The sequence below is a fragment of the Jaculus jaculus genome, chromosome 5 (assembly GCF_020740685.1).
Source record: "Jaculus jaculus isolate mJacJac1 chromosome 5, mJacJac1.mat.Y.cur, whole genome shotgun sequence".
Lineage (NCBI taxonomy): Eukaryota > Metazoa > Chordata > Mammalia > Rodentia > Dipodidae > Jaculus > Jaculus jaculus.
The window spans coordinates 68,397,573-68,415,701 of NC_059106.1; the positions used below are offsets into that span (position 1 = coordinate 68,397,573).

At 49.7% G+C, this 18,129-nt stretch overlaps 1 protein-coding gene across 8 annotated transcripts in view; it reads right to left on the reverse strand.

Moving 5' to 3' along the window:
- Window positions 1–17,664, reverse strand: part of Map7d1 (MAP7 domain containing 1) — a 29,331-nt gene extending 11,667 nt beyond the window's left edge. For all 8 annotated transcript variants that reach the window (XM_045149795.1, XM_045149794.1, XM_045149793.1 and 5 more), the window contains exon 1: window positions 17,267–17,664. In XM_045149795.1, coding sequence (XP_045005730.1) covers window positions 17,267–17,312 — 46 coding nt within the window. In that variant the 5' untranslated portion in view covers window positions 17,313–17,664. The remainder of the gene's footprint in view (window positions 1–17,266) is intronic.
- Window positions 17,665–18,129: the final 465 nt, after the last annotated feature.

The following is an 18,129-nucleotide window of genomic DNA, read 5'->3' on the forward strand; positions in this document are numbered from 1 at the left end:
AGGGTCAATCAAAATTCAAGATATTCTGAATAAGACATATGAAAACCTACTTTTTTGGATAATGGCACATCCAGAAGCCATAGGTTGTTACTAGAAAATTTTCAGTGCCAGGGGTGGTATACCTTCCAGTGAGTTGTTGGCCAGGGAGGTCTCTGTTACCTCCAAAACATTACAGGCTATTGCCAAGACCCTTGGTTTCCCACAAGAAACAGATACTAAGACCATAATGCTGAAGACTTCACATGCCTAGGTGGCAAGGTCACTGGGGCTGAGCTGAGAACCTTCTCCCTGTAGACCAGCTGACTGAAAGCTAGAAAAAGCCACACTGCATGCAGTCCTATGGGAGACAGAAGTCATCAACAGTGAAAACAGTGGACATTGGCAGCCTTAGGCTTGGCCAGACAGGCCAAATGTCTGAACAGGTGCAATAGTGGCATGTCTGCTCTAGGGAAAACCAACTGCTCTCTAATTGGACTGGAGACCTGCTCTATGGGAGGGAATACATGCGTACTGAAAACCTAACCAAAAGCCTATGGCAGGGGAGGTCATGAGCCTTAAGGGTATAAAGCCTGCTCTTGTCTCGTTAAACACATATATTATGCTCAACAAACTACCCAGTAAGCACTAAACTTTCATATATTAATGCTACTCTTACTTTTGGTGAGAGAAGTTTCTATTTTCAGATAGTGGTAACACTGGGATGACCCAAAAGGCAACATAGTCCTGAGAAGAAGTGATGGAGGAGTGTCCAGCACTGAAACATCTCTATCACACCCCCCAAGGCTCAGGGTCCATTGCAGAAGAGGTGGCAGAAAGAAGGTAAGAGCCAAAGGAAGGGTAGGACTCCTTACAATGCAACTGTCCAGACAGAAATTGGCCTTGATATCCATGACCTCGCAGTGCCTAGCAATACCTTCACAAGACCCTCATAATAGGAGAAAAAGATGATGACATCAAAATAGAAGATAGAGTAATGGGGGGGGGGATATGATGGAGAGTGGAGTTGTGCAGGGAAAAGTGGGGGAGGGGAGGGAATTATCATAGTTTATTATCTGGAAGGATAGAAACTGTCAATAATAAAATTATACATTAAAAAAAGAGGGGGGCTGGAGAGATGGCTTAGCGGTTAAGCACTTGCCTGTGAAGCCTAAGGACCCTGGTTCAAGGCTCGGTTCCCCAGGTCCCACGTTAGCCAGATGCACAAGGGGGCGCACATGTCTGGAGTTCGTTTGCAGAGGCTGGAAGCCCTGGCGCGCCCATTCTCTCTCTCCCTCTATCTGTCTTTCTCTCTGTGTCTGTCGCTCTCAAATAAATAAATAAATAAATAATTTAAAAAAAAAGAGGGGACTGTAGAGATGGCTTAGCAGTTAAGGTGTTTGTTTGCCTGCAAAGCCAAAGGACCTCAGTTCAATTCCCCAGGACCCAAGTAAGCCAGATGCACAAGGTGGCACATGCATCTGGAGTTCATTTTCAGTGGCTGGAGGCCCTGTTGTGCCCATTCTTTCTCTCTCCCTCCCTCTCTGTCTGCCTTTTTCTCTCTCATGCTCTCTCAAATATATATATGTATGGAGATATACATATATATATATTTTTTTTTAAAGAAAGAAAAGACCAGCTGGGTGTGGTGGCACATGCATTTAATCCTAGGACTCAGAAGACAGAGGTAGAAGGAACACCATGAGTTCAAGATCACCCTGAGACTACATAGTGAATTCCACATCACCCTGGGCTACAGCGAGACCCTACCTCCAAAAACCAAAAACCAAAAACCAAAACCAAAAAAAAAAAAAAAAAGACAAGCAGAATTTAGGAAATGGCTCAACAGTTAAAGGCACTTGCTTACCAAGTCTGCCAGCCTGGGTTTGATTCCCCAGCATCCATGTAAAGCCAGTTGCCAAAGGTGGTGCATGCCTGGGGAGTTTCATTTGCAGTGGCAAGAGGCCCTGGCATGCCCATTCTCTCATTCTCTTTTTCCCTCCCTCTTTTTCTGCAAATAAATAAATAAAATGTAAAAACCAGGTCAGGCATGTTGCTTCATGCCTTTAATCCCAGCACTTGGGAGGCAGAGGTAGGAGGATTGCCATGAGTTCAAGGCCATCCTGAGACTACATAGTAAATTCCAGGTCAGCCTGAGCTAGAACAAGACTCTATCTCAGAACAAAACAAAGCAGGGTTAGAGAGATGGCTTAGCATTTAAGGTGCTTGCTGGCAAAGCCAAAGGACCCAGGTTCAATTCCCCAGTGCCCATGTAAAGCCAGATGCACAAGGTGACACATGCATCTGGAGTTAGTTTGCAGTGACTAGGAGGCCCTGGAGCATCCATTCTCTCTCCATCTGCCTCTGCCCCTCTCTCTCTCTTGCTCAAATAAATTAATAAAATATTTTTGAAAATATGAAAACCAAAAGATGTTAAAATACCAAGTAAGTAGAGCACATAGCTTGTTAAATACACATGTATGCAAACACGTGTACACATATACTCCAAAGGACAGGTGAAAGACAGGCTTCAGAGGCAGTGAGTTGAGGGCTCAATTCTTATTTGGCCACCTCAAGACAGGAAGGGAGGCATGCCATTCAGCCTATGTAGGGATGCCTGTACGGTTCTTTAACACTTCCCTTTCCCTGTAGGTCTTATGACAACTCCAGGCCTCCCAGAGAGTTCTCTGTATGCTGAGTCCTTGTGCTCTTTGCAGCTACCCTCTGGCCACTGAGGGGATTCATGGGGACAGAGCGCTGACATGGGCTTTGGAAGCAGGCACTGTCTGTTGGAAGCTGTTTTCACTTTCACTGCAGGTCTCTGCCATACTAAGTGCTCTGTTCTGGGAACTCTGGCTCTCTCAGGGTATGAAAAACTCCTCATCTGGAGTGGGGGGAGGTGTATGTGTGTGATACAATGTGCAAGGAGGGGACACCCCTAAAGAGTTAGTTTTGGTATTCTAGATGTCTTCTTCTGGGAGGGAGGAATCAAATGGCTGGGTTGGCCCCGAAGGCAGACCATGTGATGTGGGTTCTGGTTTCCCCACTTATGTCGTGATCTTGGACAGATGCAGACCACTCTGCATCACAGCCTCTCTTCTGTACACAGATAGTACCTACATCTCAGTACCTTAGCAAGCATTGGTTATCATGGCAACTGACGTTTATATTTTTGCTTCTCATGTGCAAAGCATTATGCGCATGCTGGTTCTAATCCTCACTATTGTTTAAACTTATTTTTACTTATTCATTTTTGTTTTTGATTTTTCAAGGTAGGGTCTCACTCTAGCCCAGGCTGACCTGGAATTCACTATGTAGTCTCAGGGTGGCCTCAAACTCATGGCAATCCTCCTACCTCTGCCTCTTAAGTGCTGGGATTAAAGGCCTGCCCCACCATACCTGGCATTAAACTTATTTTTTAAGTTTTTAACTTTACTTATAGTTATGAGCAGAGAGAAAGAGGGAGGGAGAGAAAAAGAGAGAAAGAATGAGAATGCCAGGGCCTCTAGCTGCAAACTCCAGATGCATTTGCTACTTTGTGCATCTGGCTTTACATAGGTAGTGGAGAATCAAACCTAGGTCAGTTAGGCTTTGCAGCCAAATGCCTTAACCACTGAGCCATCTCTTCAGTCCGTACTATTTTTTAAACTGCTAGAACTCTTTTTCTTTCTTTCTTTCTTTTTTTTTTTTTTGGTTTTCTGAGGTAGGGTCTCACACTAGTTCAGGCTGACCTGGAATTCACTACATAGTCTCAGGGTGGCTTTAAACTCTTGGCAATCCTTCTACCTCTGCATCCCAAGTGCTGGGATTAAAGGTGTGTACTACCACACCTGACTAGAACTCTTTTTTTAATACTTTATTCTTATTTAATAATTTGAGAGGGAGAGAGAGATTCAGAAATATGTGGGACAGAGAAAATGAGTGTGCCACGGTCTCTAGTCACTGCAAACAAACTCCAGATGCATGCGATCCCTTGTGCATCTGGCACAAGGGTCCTGGGGAGTTGACCCTGGGTCCTTTGGCTTTGCAGGCAAGCGCCTTAACTGCTAAAGCCATCTTTCCAGGCCCCCAGTAACTATTTTTAAAGTTGACACTGACCATCTCTTTTAAACAGAGAGGGTAGGGACAGCCCTCTTTTTAAATTTTATTTATTTGAGAGAAAGAGGCACAGAGAGAATGGGCATGCCAGGTCCTTTAGTGGCTGCAAATGAACTCCAGACTCATGTACCACCTTGTGCATCTGGCTTACATGGATTCTGGGAAATCAAACCCATCCTTTGGCTTTGCAAGCCAGCACCTTAACTGCTAAGCCATCTCTCCAGCTCCCCCTTTAAAAAAAAAAGACTTATTTTTATTTATTTATTAGAGACACAGAGAGAGGGAGAAAGAGATAGAGTGTGAGAATGGCACGCCAGGGCCTCTAGGCACTGCAAATGAACTCCAGATGCATGAGCCACCATGTGCAACTGGCTTATGTGGGACCTAGAGAATCAAACCTGGGTCCTTAAGCTTCATAGGCATGCACCGTAACCGCTAAACCATCTCTCCAGCCCATCCAGCCCCCTTTTGTTTTTGTTGAGACAGGGTCTCCACCTCATGATCCCCTTGCCTCCTCTCTAGTGTGGGGATTCCAGGTGTGTGCCGCCATGCCCTGCTTAGGTACAGTACTGAGATCACCTGGCTGGTAAGCAGTGCAGCCTGGACTTGAATACAATGTTGTCAGCAGAACCCAGGCCCTTCTCCACAACCTTCTGCATCTGTGTAAGGCACTGGGAGGGACAAAATGTTAGGGACACTACTTGTAGCTCCCACTTTCCCCCTCATTCTTTCCCTTTCAGTTTCCTGGGTTCTAGGCAAGAGCCCTGAAAATGGCCCTGTCTCCCTAGTGACCCCCTCAACTCTGCCAAACCCATGCTCCATGACAGGCCACTCAGCTCTTCAATCCAATTACAGACATTTGCATAGTCACTGTCAATTTACTTCCCAGACAGGCAAATCCCTTAACTAACTCCATTAGGCAACAAAACTAGTGGCAACCATTAGTGAGGGTTTACTATTGACTGAGGGATGCAGAGACTTACCCCATTCACAGATGAGGCAAGCACTGCTTGCCCTACAAGGAGATTTGCCAGAGCTCATAAAATGGCTAAGTGATGGAGTCAGTATTTGAACCCAGTACTACCTGGGGCCAAAGTCTGGGTGTGTAAATCTTAGCTTAAAGGCTGGGGTGTTGACCTTCCCCAAGCACCTTTGCATAGTACAGGTGTTGCAAGGAAAACTGGTAGGCAGCTGCTTGTCTACACCCAGGCAAGTCACACCCACCAGGTATGACAGTCCCTAAGCAGGGACCTACTAGCCAGTGAGGTAAAGGGAAGCTGGGAGGCATCGGATGTCACGCGGGGGAGTTGACAAGTCCAAGTAGGGAATCCTGGCTGTGTATGGAAACTCTGAGCCTGCCTGAGCCTCAGTTTCCTCACCCAGTTATTTGTACAGATGGTGAGTAGGGACATCATCGCTGGCCTTATTAAGTAGCACCCACCTTGAAGAATCTATCTGCTTCTCACCTCTGTTAAAAATACTCTTTTTTTTTACATTTAATTTTTGGGGTTTTTGAGGTAGGGTCTCGTTTTAGTCCAGGCTGACTTGGAACTCATAACAATCCTTCTACCTCTACCTCCCAAGTGCTGGGATTAAAAGTGTGCCACCACGTTGGGCCATTAAAAATACTTCTTAGTCAGGCCTTCACCCCATTGCTTTCAAGGTCACCAGTGACCTCTGAGCTGCTAAACAAAGTAGCTGGCTATTTGGCCTTGTCTTACGTGGCCTGTCAGCCACATCTGACACAGCGGGGCCTGTGGTGCTTCTAGAAACACTTGCCACGCTCGGCTTCAGACACTCTGGGTTGGGCTTCCCTCCTGCCCTCGCTGGCTGTGACTTGCATCTCGTCTGCAGGCCACTCCCTGACTTCCTAACCTCTCCATGCTGCTGCGTGCCCCAAGGCTGTCAGCTTACCTCCTCTCTGTCCCCACGCTTTCCTGGTGATCTCACCCAGACACTGGGCTTTAAAAACCATCCCTCTGCTGACAGCAACCAGCCCAAGCCTCTCCCTGGATGACCAGTTTCGCTCATGCAACTCCCTGCTTGACACCTTGATGTCTCACAGACACCCCAAGTTTAACTCCTCCAGCTCTCCACAGCTCAGCTAATGACAACCTGATCCTCCCAGCCTTGGAGTCATGTTAGACTCCTTTTCTGACCTTAAGCCCCATGTCTACATTTAGCAATTCCTTTGCGCTGAATCTTCAAAATGTACCCCAAATCCAATCACTTTTTACCATCTTCACTTTAACAAGCATCACCTTGACCTAGCCACTATCATCTTTATGACAGACTCTCCACCTGTATTACTTGTTCCCCTTTGGTCTTTTCTCAACATAGCAGCAGAGTGATTCTGTTTAAGTCAGATCTTTCAGAGAGGCCCCATCTGGCAGGGGGTGGGGAGGGACTGAGGATTCAAAGTAGCCGCAGTGGCCTACAAGGCTCTACAGGATCCTTCTACTGGCTCCGACATGTAGCCTTCTTGGGCATTTTCCTCCAACTACTGTGCCTTATGCAGTTCTGCCTTTGGCAGGACACTTGTAGCCCTCTCGGTGGGGAACTCTTGGTACCCGAATTCTGCTGTCCTTCATTCCCTCACCTCTTTCAAGTCTCTACTCCAGCATCACTTCTCAATGAAGCTTGCTCTGACCCCTGATTTTAAACTACAGACTGCAATGAAAGTCTCCCTTTCCTCTCCCACATCTTCATTTTTTCTTTCCCACTCTTTCTCCTTAACCATTAACTTCATATTTTGTTTGCGTATTCATTTTTTTTAAGTATTACAGATTGAACTGAGTGCCTCTCACATGCTAGGCAAACACTCTTCCACTTATATCTCCAGCCCTTGTTCTTTTTTTTTTTTTTTTTGGCTTTCCAAGGTAGGGTCTCACTCTAGCCCAGAGTGACCTGGAATTTACTATGGAGTCTCAGGCTGACCTCGAACTCACGGCAATCCTCCTATCTCTGACTCCTAAGTGGCCGGCTCCCTTGTTCACTTTTTATTTCAAGAGGGACACACTAAGCCTGACTCTGAACTCACCCTGTAGCCTAGGCTTGCCTTGAACTTTTGATCCTCCTGCCCTAGCCTCCCTAAACTTGGCTGTTTTCTTTTTTCCTTTGTTTGTTTATTGCTTAACCATTCTGGTGTCAAATCATTTTATTCAGAGGCTTGTGGGTGGAGAGGGGCTGAAGAGACCAATGCAATCTGATGTCCACGACAGAGCAAGACCTCCTAAGCCTGTTGTCACTGAAGGTCTATTTTCTTTCTTTTAAAAAAAAAATATTTTATTTTTATTTATTTATTTATTTGAGACAGAAAGAGGGAGAGAGAGAGAGAGAGAGAGAGAGAGAGAATGGGTGTGCCAGGGCCTCCAGCCACTGGAAATAAACTCCAGACGCGTGCACCCCCTTGTGCATCTGGCTAACGTGGGTCCTGGGGAATCGAACCTGGGTCCTTTGGCTTTGCAGGCAAATGCCTTAACCACTAAGTCAGTCCTTCAGCCCTGAAAGTCCATTTTCTTTTTTAGGTCTTGATATGTTGTCTAGGCTGGTCTCAACCTCCTGAGCTTCAGCCATCTTCCTACCTCAGGCTCCTGAATAACTAGGCTGGTAGATGTGCACCACCACACTTGGCTTATAAATCCCATTTTAAACTGTCTCCCATGGCTAGACTGTAACCCCCAAGAGGGCATAACTTTTTGTCTATCTTGTTAGTTTTATGTCTAGGACCAACAAAGCCTGGCCCATAGGTATTCTGTAAATATCTGGAGAATGAAGAAATGAAGGAACCCTACCCTGACAGGTAGCATTGTCATCTCTTACCCAGAGGACTTCACAAAGTCCTGCTGTACCACATGCATCCTGCTCTCTACACATCACCTGAAACTCACTGCTCTGAAGAGGAAGGCAAGATGCCTGAACTCAATCTACCAGTCTGGCATGGTCTAAAATCCTTGCCAACCACCACCATACAGCTTAAATCTCTACCCTTTACCTTCCCCACTTGCTTTCTGACCTCTAGCTATACCGACCTTCCTTTAAATGTTGATAACTATCCAAGCTCCTTGCTGCCATGGGCCCTTTGTGCAAGCTCTTTCCCCTCTTAATGAACTCCTATGGACCCTTCAGATCTTAGTTTAGTCATCATCTGCTCAGGGAGGCATTCCCTGGCTTCTCTGATCAGCACAATTCCTCCATTATACCCAGTTGTGGCTTTATGAGTGTCTTTCCAGAGCATGGTCACTGTCACTACTAATTGTTTAAGCTTCTTTATGTGATTCTCTCCTTGTCAGTCTCCTCCCAGACAGTGAGGGGGGCAACACAGGCCAGGCCACATCTGCATTGCTGAGCCCCGCATCACAAACAGCTACCACATACCAAGTCCAGTGACAGTCCAAAAATGCTTTGAGGGCTGGGAAGATGGCTTAGCGGTTACAGGCGCTTGCTGACCAGGGTGTTCAATTCTCCAGTACCCATATAAAGCAGACATAACAAAGTGGCACATGCACCTGGAGTCTATTTGCTGCAGCAAGAGGGCCTGGTGTACCCATACACACACATTCTCTCTCAAATAAATAAATAAAAATATTTGTAATGTTTTATTTTTATTTGAGAGAGGAAGAGAGAGAATGGGCACACCATGGCACCCAGCTGCTGCAAACAAGCTCCAGGCACATGTGCCACCTTGTACATCCGGCTGGGGAATCAAACCTGGGTCCTTTGGCTTGGCAAGCAAGTGCCTTAACTGCTAAGTCATTCTCTAGCCCAGTAAAAATATTTTTAAATGTAGCTTGGCATGGTGGTACACACCTTTAATCCCAGCACTTGGAAGGTAGGAGGACTGCCTGAGTTTGAGGCCACCCTGAGACTCCATAGTGAATTCCAGGTCAGCCTGGGCTAGAGTGAAACCCTACCTCGAAAAAGCAATATATATATATATTTTGAAGGACAATCAAGTGCTACACCCTAGCCTAAAGCAGGTGTACATGAAGGGAAATCTTTACTCTAGAGTAGACCTGGTTTATTACGATTTATTATGATGGGTTAAACACTTAAAGGGAAGCAGAACACCGTCTCAGTAGAGTTTGGGTAGCTCACTGGACAGAGGCACTCAGGTAGAAGTTAACACAAATAATAACAAATATTTACTCCAGCAGCTAAACAAGAAAAACTTCTCAAGAGGCAAACAGGACTCTTGAAACTCCTCTTGTGCCCTGGAAGACCATTGACCCTGAATACAAATATTCCCTCAGAATTATGCCAACCCTGTCAAATGTCATCAGGACAGTGTTATCTGGAACAACGGGTATTAAGCCAAATTAATTTCCTGGTTAGTTACCTATACAGCATGGTTGATCTCCTGATTCCACCACATCAGATGTAACCCTTTTGTTACTTAATCTGATTTTAATTTTGGACTATGCCAGATTATGAGGCCTCTGCCAGCTTTCTTCTGCTATATTGATAGCCGCCAGAAGCATTTGCTAAGGACTGGATAAAAGGCAGATAGCCTGTATTTATTTCTTGGCACAAAGAGTATTTTCAGGGCAAAGGACAGGAGCTGGATGCATGGTGTGGTCAAAAGGCCCTGTCTTGGGCCAAAGAGATGGCTTAGTAGTTAAGGCGCTTGCCTGAGAAGCCTAAGGACCCAAGTTTAACACCCCAGAAGCCACATAAGCCAGATGCAAAAGGTGGCGCATGTGTCTGGAGTTCCTTTGCAGTGGCTACAGGCCCTGGTATGCCCCTTTTCTCTCTCTCTTTGTCTAACAAATAAATAAAAATAAAACATAAAGCCGGGCATGGTGGCACATGCCTTTAATACCAGCACTGGGAGGCAGAGGTAGGAGGATCCCTGTGAGTTCGAGGCCACCCTGAGACTCCATAGTGAATTCCAGGTCAACCAGGTCAGAGTGAGACCCTACCTCGAAAAAAAATTTTAAAAAAATTTATTTTTTTAAAAAGGCCCCGTCTTTCCAAGAGCCCCCAGAAGGACTGTACCTGGGGGCTACAAACAGATTGGGGCCAAGTCCTTCAAGAGGGTCTGTTACATGTCGCATGTCTCAGGGTGCTACCTCCTCACTCCACCCTCTGGAGCTTTTCTTTTCTTCTCTTTTCCCTCCCTCCTTTCTTCCTGGCCAACAACTAACTCTTGCTAGGCCAAATAGTCCTTCACAACACTGATAATTCAGTCTCTTTTTCTGCCTCTCACCATCTGTATGAGAGCTCACTAAGAGACCAGGTCTTAGTCCTTTCTTCAGCTCATATAGGACAAGCCTGGCACAGAACAGAAGCCCTGTGTTTTCTTAGTGAACATTTGGACAGATGGATGGACAGATGGGTGGGTGGAGGTATATGCAAAACTACCTAGGCAGTGCATAGCCAAGCCAGGTATGACGTTGCACACCTGTAATCCTAGCACTTGAGAAGTAGAGGAAGGAACATCTGGAGTTCCAGGTCATCTGTGGCTACATAACAAGTTCAAGGATAGCTTGGACTACATGAAACCCTATCTCAAAACAATAACAAAAGATAGTGCACAGTCAGACCTCCACGTGTTCCAACACCTAAATGTCTCTCTAAACCCTAAATGTCATGATCATATCAGAATCCTGTATGTCCCCTGCCAGGTCCTAAGCCCCAAAATGGAAACAAGCTAAGTTAGGAAGTCCTGTTGTAGACCAGCCACTTGCCTTATCTCATTTGATTCTCATGACTATCCTAGAAGGAAAGTACCACAGCACACGCACTGCCCCCCACTTCACAGGTGTTGTTACTCAGACGAAAGATTAAGGATTGTTCATGTCAGTGTCAAGATAGGATTTGAACCCAGTGTTGCCTGATGACAAAATCGTATGTCACACTGTTTCCGGCAGGAATCATGTCATTCCTCCCTGAGGCTCCGGCCTGTTCCCTGAAGAAGGAAGTAATTCTCGGTGATTCCCCCACAAAAGCAAAGGGTGCAGGTGGAGCAAACAGGCACTGAGCTAAGAGGGCAGGAATGCAGGGAAGGCATGCTCCTGCCCAGGCTGGCCACCAGGAGGCAGGAAGTGAGGTCCCAGAGCAGGAGGCGGAGGGCAGTGCAAGGGTGTGTCCAAGTGAGAGCTGAGGGCAGCAGTGTGTGGACAGAGTGAGCACGGGAGCATGGGGGAGGCAGAGGCATGCTGTGGAGAGGGCACAGGGCACCGACAGATGTGCACTTCCTGCAAGAGCGCCGCGGCCCTTGCAGTGGCCCCCAGGATGCCAACACTAGATCAGAAGGATAAAGACAGGCAGGCAAGCTGAGCGCAAAGACAGGGAGATGAACAGGTACGCCCATCCTAGTGAGGGCCAGTCCCCAGACAACAGAGACACCCCGGCTCACAGAATGGCGAGAGACAAGACACATTCTTTTGTGTCTTGCTCTCACACACAGGAAACAGACATACTGGGATTTATAATTCTCTTTACACACACGCATATCCTGAGAGATCACACATGAGCCAGGCATTCCCTCTGAAACACAAGTGAAGCCTCAGAAACCCACAAGCACAGAGCCCAGTGTATTTCTCCACACTTGTCCAGGTCACTTCTGCCCTCTCCCTTCAGGGCATTCTTTCCCTGGGGCCAGATAAAGCCGGGTAACAACAGCAAAAGCTAAGACTTGCAGCAGACCTAGCTAAGTATTTTAAACTCAGTAGTTCATTGAATCTTTGCTACAGCCCTATGAGGGAGATATTAATTAGTACCCCACTTTGCAAATCAGGAAACAGATTCAGAGAGATGAAGACACTTGCTTAAGTCACACACTGGTGTAGAGTGAAGGTGGGTAGAACTTGCAGAGTCAGGGTGGCTGTCTCTATCTACCACTGGCCTGCTACCAGACAGACAAGACTCCTAGGGTTCCCTTCCTTCTGGGGAGATCTGAGCTGAGAATGGGGGATGGGTAGGAAGGAAAAAGCCTGGGAGATAACCTGATTGCTGGCCCAGGACAGTGGACTCTTAGGGGCAGCATTACTCCTGGTCTTCCAAGTTCAGAAGGTCAGAAGGAAAAGGCCATAGGGTACAGGACCCTGAAGCTTCTATGAATGGGAAAACTTAAAAGTCTGTAGCCCTACTGAGAATGAGGATCTTAAGGAGCTCTCTGGCACTGCTGGCGGCCATTGTTTGTGGCCTCCAATCAGGAGCACCCACTTCCTGTTATTTTAGGCGGCAGGAAATGACCCCAGCTCCACCACACATCCCTGCCTCAGCCCCAGCAGGGTACCCAGACTGGAGTCCAGATGCTGCTGGCTGATTCTCACCTCCAGGACAAGCCCTGGGCATAGCCTGCTACCTAGACTCTATGCATCCCCTTGGTCCTGAACCTCCTTCTAGCCCAAGTTATTCAGTCTCCACCCGGGTAAGATTCAAAGGGGACCCTACCTGTGCTTGCAAAGAGAAAAGATCAGGGGATCCCCAAGACCAAGATGTCCACACGAAACCAATGATGGAATAGAAGTGGACCCAAGTCTGTCACTGGTTAGCTTGGCATGATTATTCAATATGGAGGTTTGGTACTGAGACTTTAGAATTTAAATCCTGCCTCTGCCAGTTCCAAGCTGTGTGGCTTTAGGCTGGTGACTTCACTGTTCTGGATCTCATCTGTAAAATGGGGAGAGTGCTATTCTCTACTCATGAGACAGTCACAAGGAACAAATGAGACAATGCACATGGCATAGTGCCTGGAACAGTGAGGGCCCTTTTCAAATAGGAATGAGGGACAGTAACTGGGAGAAGCTTGGCGAGCCACAGAACCACTTCCTTCCCAGATCCACATCTCTTCCTCTGACATCTGGGAAGGAACTCCAACGAAGGCCAGCAACACTGTGTTCCCTACCAGGCTCTCGGCTCCCATCAGGGCAGAGCTGCAGCTGAGAGGCTGTGCTCCGGGGTGCCAGGCAGAGCTACCACCAGCCAACAAAGCTGCATTATCTAAGCCTGGCTCTTTGACTCCCGCCCTGGCCCAGAGGCCCAGCGGGGACCCAAGGACATGGTTTCTAGCTGTAAGGTCTCCCTTCCAAGCTCAATCAGACCCAGAGACCTGCTCTGACAGCTCTTAGGTGCCACCACGCTAGTTTGAGACCCATGCTTTCAGCTTCTTGCTCTTTCTCCCACCTCTACTACACCAAGAGCAGCAGCTCATACTACTGGAAGATGGGCTAAGCTGGCCTAGTGCCCTTCCTCCTCATTTGCATATGTGTGAGTGCACATTAGGGGCTCATTAGAGGCCTCATTACTGGGCATACCAACCCAGGGGCTTGGGGCTGTCAGTGGGAGGCGTCAGCCACTGCTGTATGTGTACCTGTGGTCCACTGTGCCAGTCTCACCAATTTCCCATCTTTTCAGATCCCCCTTAAATGTCTCCTTCTCCTTAGTGGGGCCTTCCCCAGCAGAGCCCACTTGCCGCCCACTGCATCACTATACTGGCAGGCAAACATCTCTGCTTCCCCCACTGGGTTACAGTAGGACTCAGATGCCCTCACTGCTGTCAACACAGCCAGCACCCAGCTGTCACATGGTGAGGCAACGGCAGTGTGTGGGACACCTGTTGCATCTACCTCTTGGGCCCTGTCTCCTACTGCCACTGCCTCTGGGTCATGTACAGGAGCTCATCTTCCATAGGTATATCCCAGCTGGCTCACATCTGTCTAGACGTCCTCTCCCCTGGCCCTCTGTCCTGTTTTACCCTCTGAAGTTCTAATTGGTCATATCTCTGATACTCAGACCTCCGAGGGAATTACAAATGTTATCAATAAAGGGGCTGGGGAGATGGCTCAGTGATTAAAGGCACTTGTATACAAAGCCTGATGACCCATTCCCTACTACCCACATAAAGCTAGATACACAAAGTGACACATACATCTAGAGTTTGTAGCGGCAGGAGGCCCGGTGCACTCATTCATTCATATTCTCTCCCTCGCCCTTGAAAATAAATAGTTTATTATTTTTATTTATTTATTTATTTATTTATTTATGTTTTTTTGAGGTAGGGGCTCACTATAGCTCAAGCTAACCTGGAATTCACTATGTAGTCTCAGGGTGGCCTTGAACTCACACCGATCCTCCTACCTCTGCCTCCCAAGTGCTGGGATTACAGGCATGCACCACTATGCCTGGCAAAATTTTATTTTATTTATTTGACAAAGAGAGAGAGAATGGACACGCCAGGGCCTCCAGCCACTGCAAACGAACTCTAGACGCATACGCCACCTTGTGCATCTGGCTTACGTGGGTCTTGGGGAACTGAACTGAGGTCCTTTGGCTTTGCAGGCAAGTGCCTTAACCAGTAAGCAATCTCTCCAGCCTGCAAATAAATATTTGTAAAAGAGCCAGACATGGTGGCACACACCTTTAATCCCAGCACTTGGGAGGCAGAAGTAGGAGGTTCACTTTCAGTTCGAGGCCACCCTAAGCCTATATAGTGAATTCCAGGTCAGCCTGGACTAGAGTGAGACTCTACCTCAAAAAGAAAGAAAGAAAGAAAGAAAGAAAGAAAGAAAGAAAGAAAGAAAGAAAGAAAGAAGAAAGAAAGAGAGAGAAAGAGAAAAGAAAGAAAAAAGAAAGGTATCCTTTAATAAGAAAAGAAATGATATCAACAAAACCCAAATCTAGGCTGGCATTTCCTGAGCTCTAACTTCTGTCAAAGGGCTATGCAAAGACTGTATATATTCATCTCATTCTCAAGATCCTGATGTCTTCATGAGAAAATTTCTAGCATTATTTTCATTTTATACACGGAAAAATGAGGTTCATGTCCAGTGACTTACAGGAGGTCTGAGTGTTGGTAAGTTGTGAAGTGGAACTTAAACTGATTCCAGAATCTATACTATAAACAAACAAACTGCTCCCCAGTTCTTCCCCGCCCTCCCCCATAGTTCATACCTCCCTACTGGCACCAATTCTAATGAGTCTAACCACAACAATGGTAATCACACTTTATTGTGGGTGCTTGGTGCCTGTGTGCCAGGTTCCTTTAAGTTCATCATCGCCTACCTTGACATCAACCTATGAGGCAAATACCATGATCCCTGTTTTCCAGAGGCAGAAACTGTGGCACCAGGGGGTGATCATTTGCTCCAGTTCAGTAGCTAGGAAACAGCTAAATGGGGTTTCCATCTAGATCTTCTGACCCAAGGTGACATCCTTGTTCCCTATCCCATGCTGCTTTGTTGTTAGGGTTCAGTGTGCAAGCGTCCAAAAGGAGCAGGGTCATGTCACATGCATTCACAGGCTCGGACTCTTGCTTCCAACTCTCCCAAAGCACATGCATGCTGTAGGCATGTCATTTACTCCCAGGAAGCCCTTGCCTCACAGGGGACTGACTCCATCACCTTCAAATTCTGTATAGGGACAAGCCACTATCCTGACCCAGGTTCTCATATAACTCCATCTAGTGAGTAGAGTCTTCCCAGCCCAGGACCCTGTATGCAGCTCACCCCCTCATCTAGGCCCCCAGTACAGCCAAACACCCCACCCCTGTTCTCATACTCGTTCTGGGCCTCCTGCCCAAGTGCCCTAATTATAAACTAGCCACTACTCAGGACCTGTATGTCACTGCCCCCATTATATACCCCAGTGCCAGGGGTGCTCAGGTGTAGAATGCCAGTAAGCAGATGGATGGACCAGGCTGGACCTCCCTGGGTGTCCCCTCTCAGGCTACGCTGTGCCAAGACAGACCTACGTACCCTTGCTTCCAAAACAGCCTTCAAACCTCCAGAAACCTACCAATCCCTCTCCTCCTAGCTCCCACACCCACACGATCCCCTCCAAGCATCCACTCTGACACGGGGTGGAGCCCACCCACAGTGGAAAGGCCCCACCTTGTCTTGGGCTCTCTCCGCACCCACAGACACTGTTTCATCCTGGGCCTACAGCCCCAGAAGGCAGGGAGGTGACAGGATTAGTCTGGGGACTCCTTGGGGGTGTGGGGATGGGGCCACCTCCCCCCTGACTCAGTGGGAACTGACTTAGGTCCTCAGTAGTCATGTTTTCCCCTCCCCTTCCAGGAAAAGAGCCCTCCCTCCAACCCCAGGCCCAACCAGAAACCGGTCCCCACCCCCTCATCAGCTGCTCCCAGATCGAATGGGATTTGCATAAGTCCAGAGCCCTGGTGGTTGGTTGGGTGAGGGGCGGGGAGGAGAGCTTTGGTGGTCTGGGGCCTGGAGAGTGGAAGCGTGAGGGTGTGAGTTCGAGTGTGGGTGTTGGATGTGTAAGGAAGGAGATATCCAAAGCCTCATCCTGGGTTACGGGGTGGCAGGTCAGGAGAGCCGGCCTTGAGCCCTCGCTTCATTCTACAGTGAGACTCCGGCCCAGAGAAGCCGGGAAGAAGGGCAGACAGGACCAGCTGATCTACTGCGGTTTCCCTCCTTCCCAAATCGGACTGGGTGGGCTCCAGAGTAGGCCTGGCTGCAGGGAAGGCGGCCCACTCCCCAGCTCCCGCCCTCGCCCCAAACAATGCCGCCTCCCCCTCCCCCTCGCCTTTATCCGGCGGGTTACTTGGCAGCCACTGCTAGAGACCTCCCCCTCCTCTCCCTCCCTCCCCGCCGGCCCGCAACAGCAACAGGCCCTTTGCGCGGCAGCTGGACGGATGGGGTGGGGGCGAGGTCTGGGCCAGGGCCCGGGCGTGGGGGGCACTAGGGCCTGAGCATCGGTATGCAGGGCTCCAGGGCCTAAAGAATCTGGTTCCCCCCCCAATACACACATCAGAGGGTGGGGGGGGGGTCACACGTGCCCATGGAGGTTGGAGGGGGGGGGATGGAGAGAGAAGGACAGAAGTCCCAGCTCTGTAAAAGAGGATCTTCAGGGACAGGGGTGGATCGGGAAGGGGAGTGGGGGCGGGGAAGCGGAGATGGCACTGGGCTGCGGCCGAAAGGGTCAGCCCCAACGAAATCCCCAGCCCCGGTCCCCGCGAATCTCGCCGCCCAGCGCGTCCCGGCACCGGGGTGGGGGGAGGGGGCAGCTGTCAGAAGATGCGTCTGTGACCCGGAGCCGTCGCCGCAGCCACAGTCTTTTATTTTTAAACTTCCAAGTGGTCAGCGGGCGCGGCGTGGGGGGGGGGGCGAGGCGAGGGTCCCCGCCCGGCCGCAGGCCTCAAGCTCAGCCTGCCCCCCGACTCCTCCTCGACCTCCCTCTCTCCCTCCCACCTACCTCGCCCTTGCAAAGGCTCGCGGCATACCTGAGGGTGCACCGGGACCCAGCTTCGCATGCGGGCCGCTCTCCATGGCTGCGGCGTCACTAGAGGGTTTGGGGGGGGGGGTGGAGGGTTGGGGATGGGGAGGGCTGAAGGTTGCTTTCAGCGGCGGCGGCGGCGGCGGCCCGAGGCCAAGACAGGGGTCCCGCGGCGCATCACGGCCCGGCCCTCACCCGCCTCCCCCACCTCGGTGGGCAACGGATTCAAAAGGCTTGGGCAAGAGTTCAGCGGGGGGTGAGGGGTTGCGGGGGAGTCGAGGCTGGCGTTCTCCGGGGCTTGCAGTTGATGGGCTGCCCGAGTGTCGGCGGCTCTGGGCCGCGATCTCGCACTGAGCCCGGCGCCGGCCCACAGCCCCGGCCTCGGCCCAACCCTATTGTACCGCCCTGGCGGCTGGGTCTGGCCCCGCCGCCGGCGCGTACCAAGTGCGGCGCGGGGGGTGATCCTCCGCAGCGCGGGGGCACGCAGCCTCCCCTGGGACCCGCCCCGAGCGCCCCGCCCCCGGCCCGCGGTGCTGCGGGGACACCCTGTCCCCGTGACCCTCCCACGGCCGCGCTGAAGTGGGTGGCCGAGGCTCCGGGACCGACGCCCGCCGCGCTGAGTCCCCCTGCGGACGCGCGTTGGTACGCGCCGCGCGCGAGAAGACTATGTAGGGAGCTCTCCCTCTCTCTCTCCCTCTCTCTCTCCCTCTCTCTCTCCCTCTCTCTCCCTCTCTCTCTCTCTCTCTTCGGGTGACTCACCCGCCACTGGGACTGCGGGAGTGGGGAGATCGGGGTTGGGAATCCCCCCCCCCATTCCCCACCCTGCGATCCTACAGGCTCTGCCGTAGGAACTGAGCGGGCAGCTTTGAA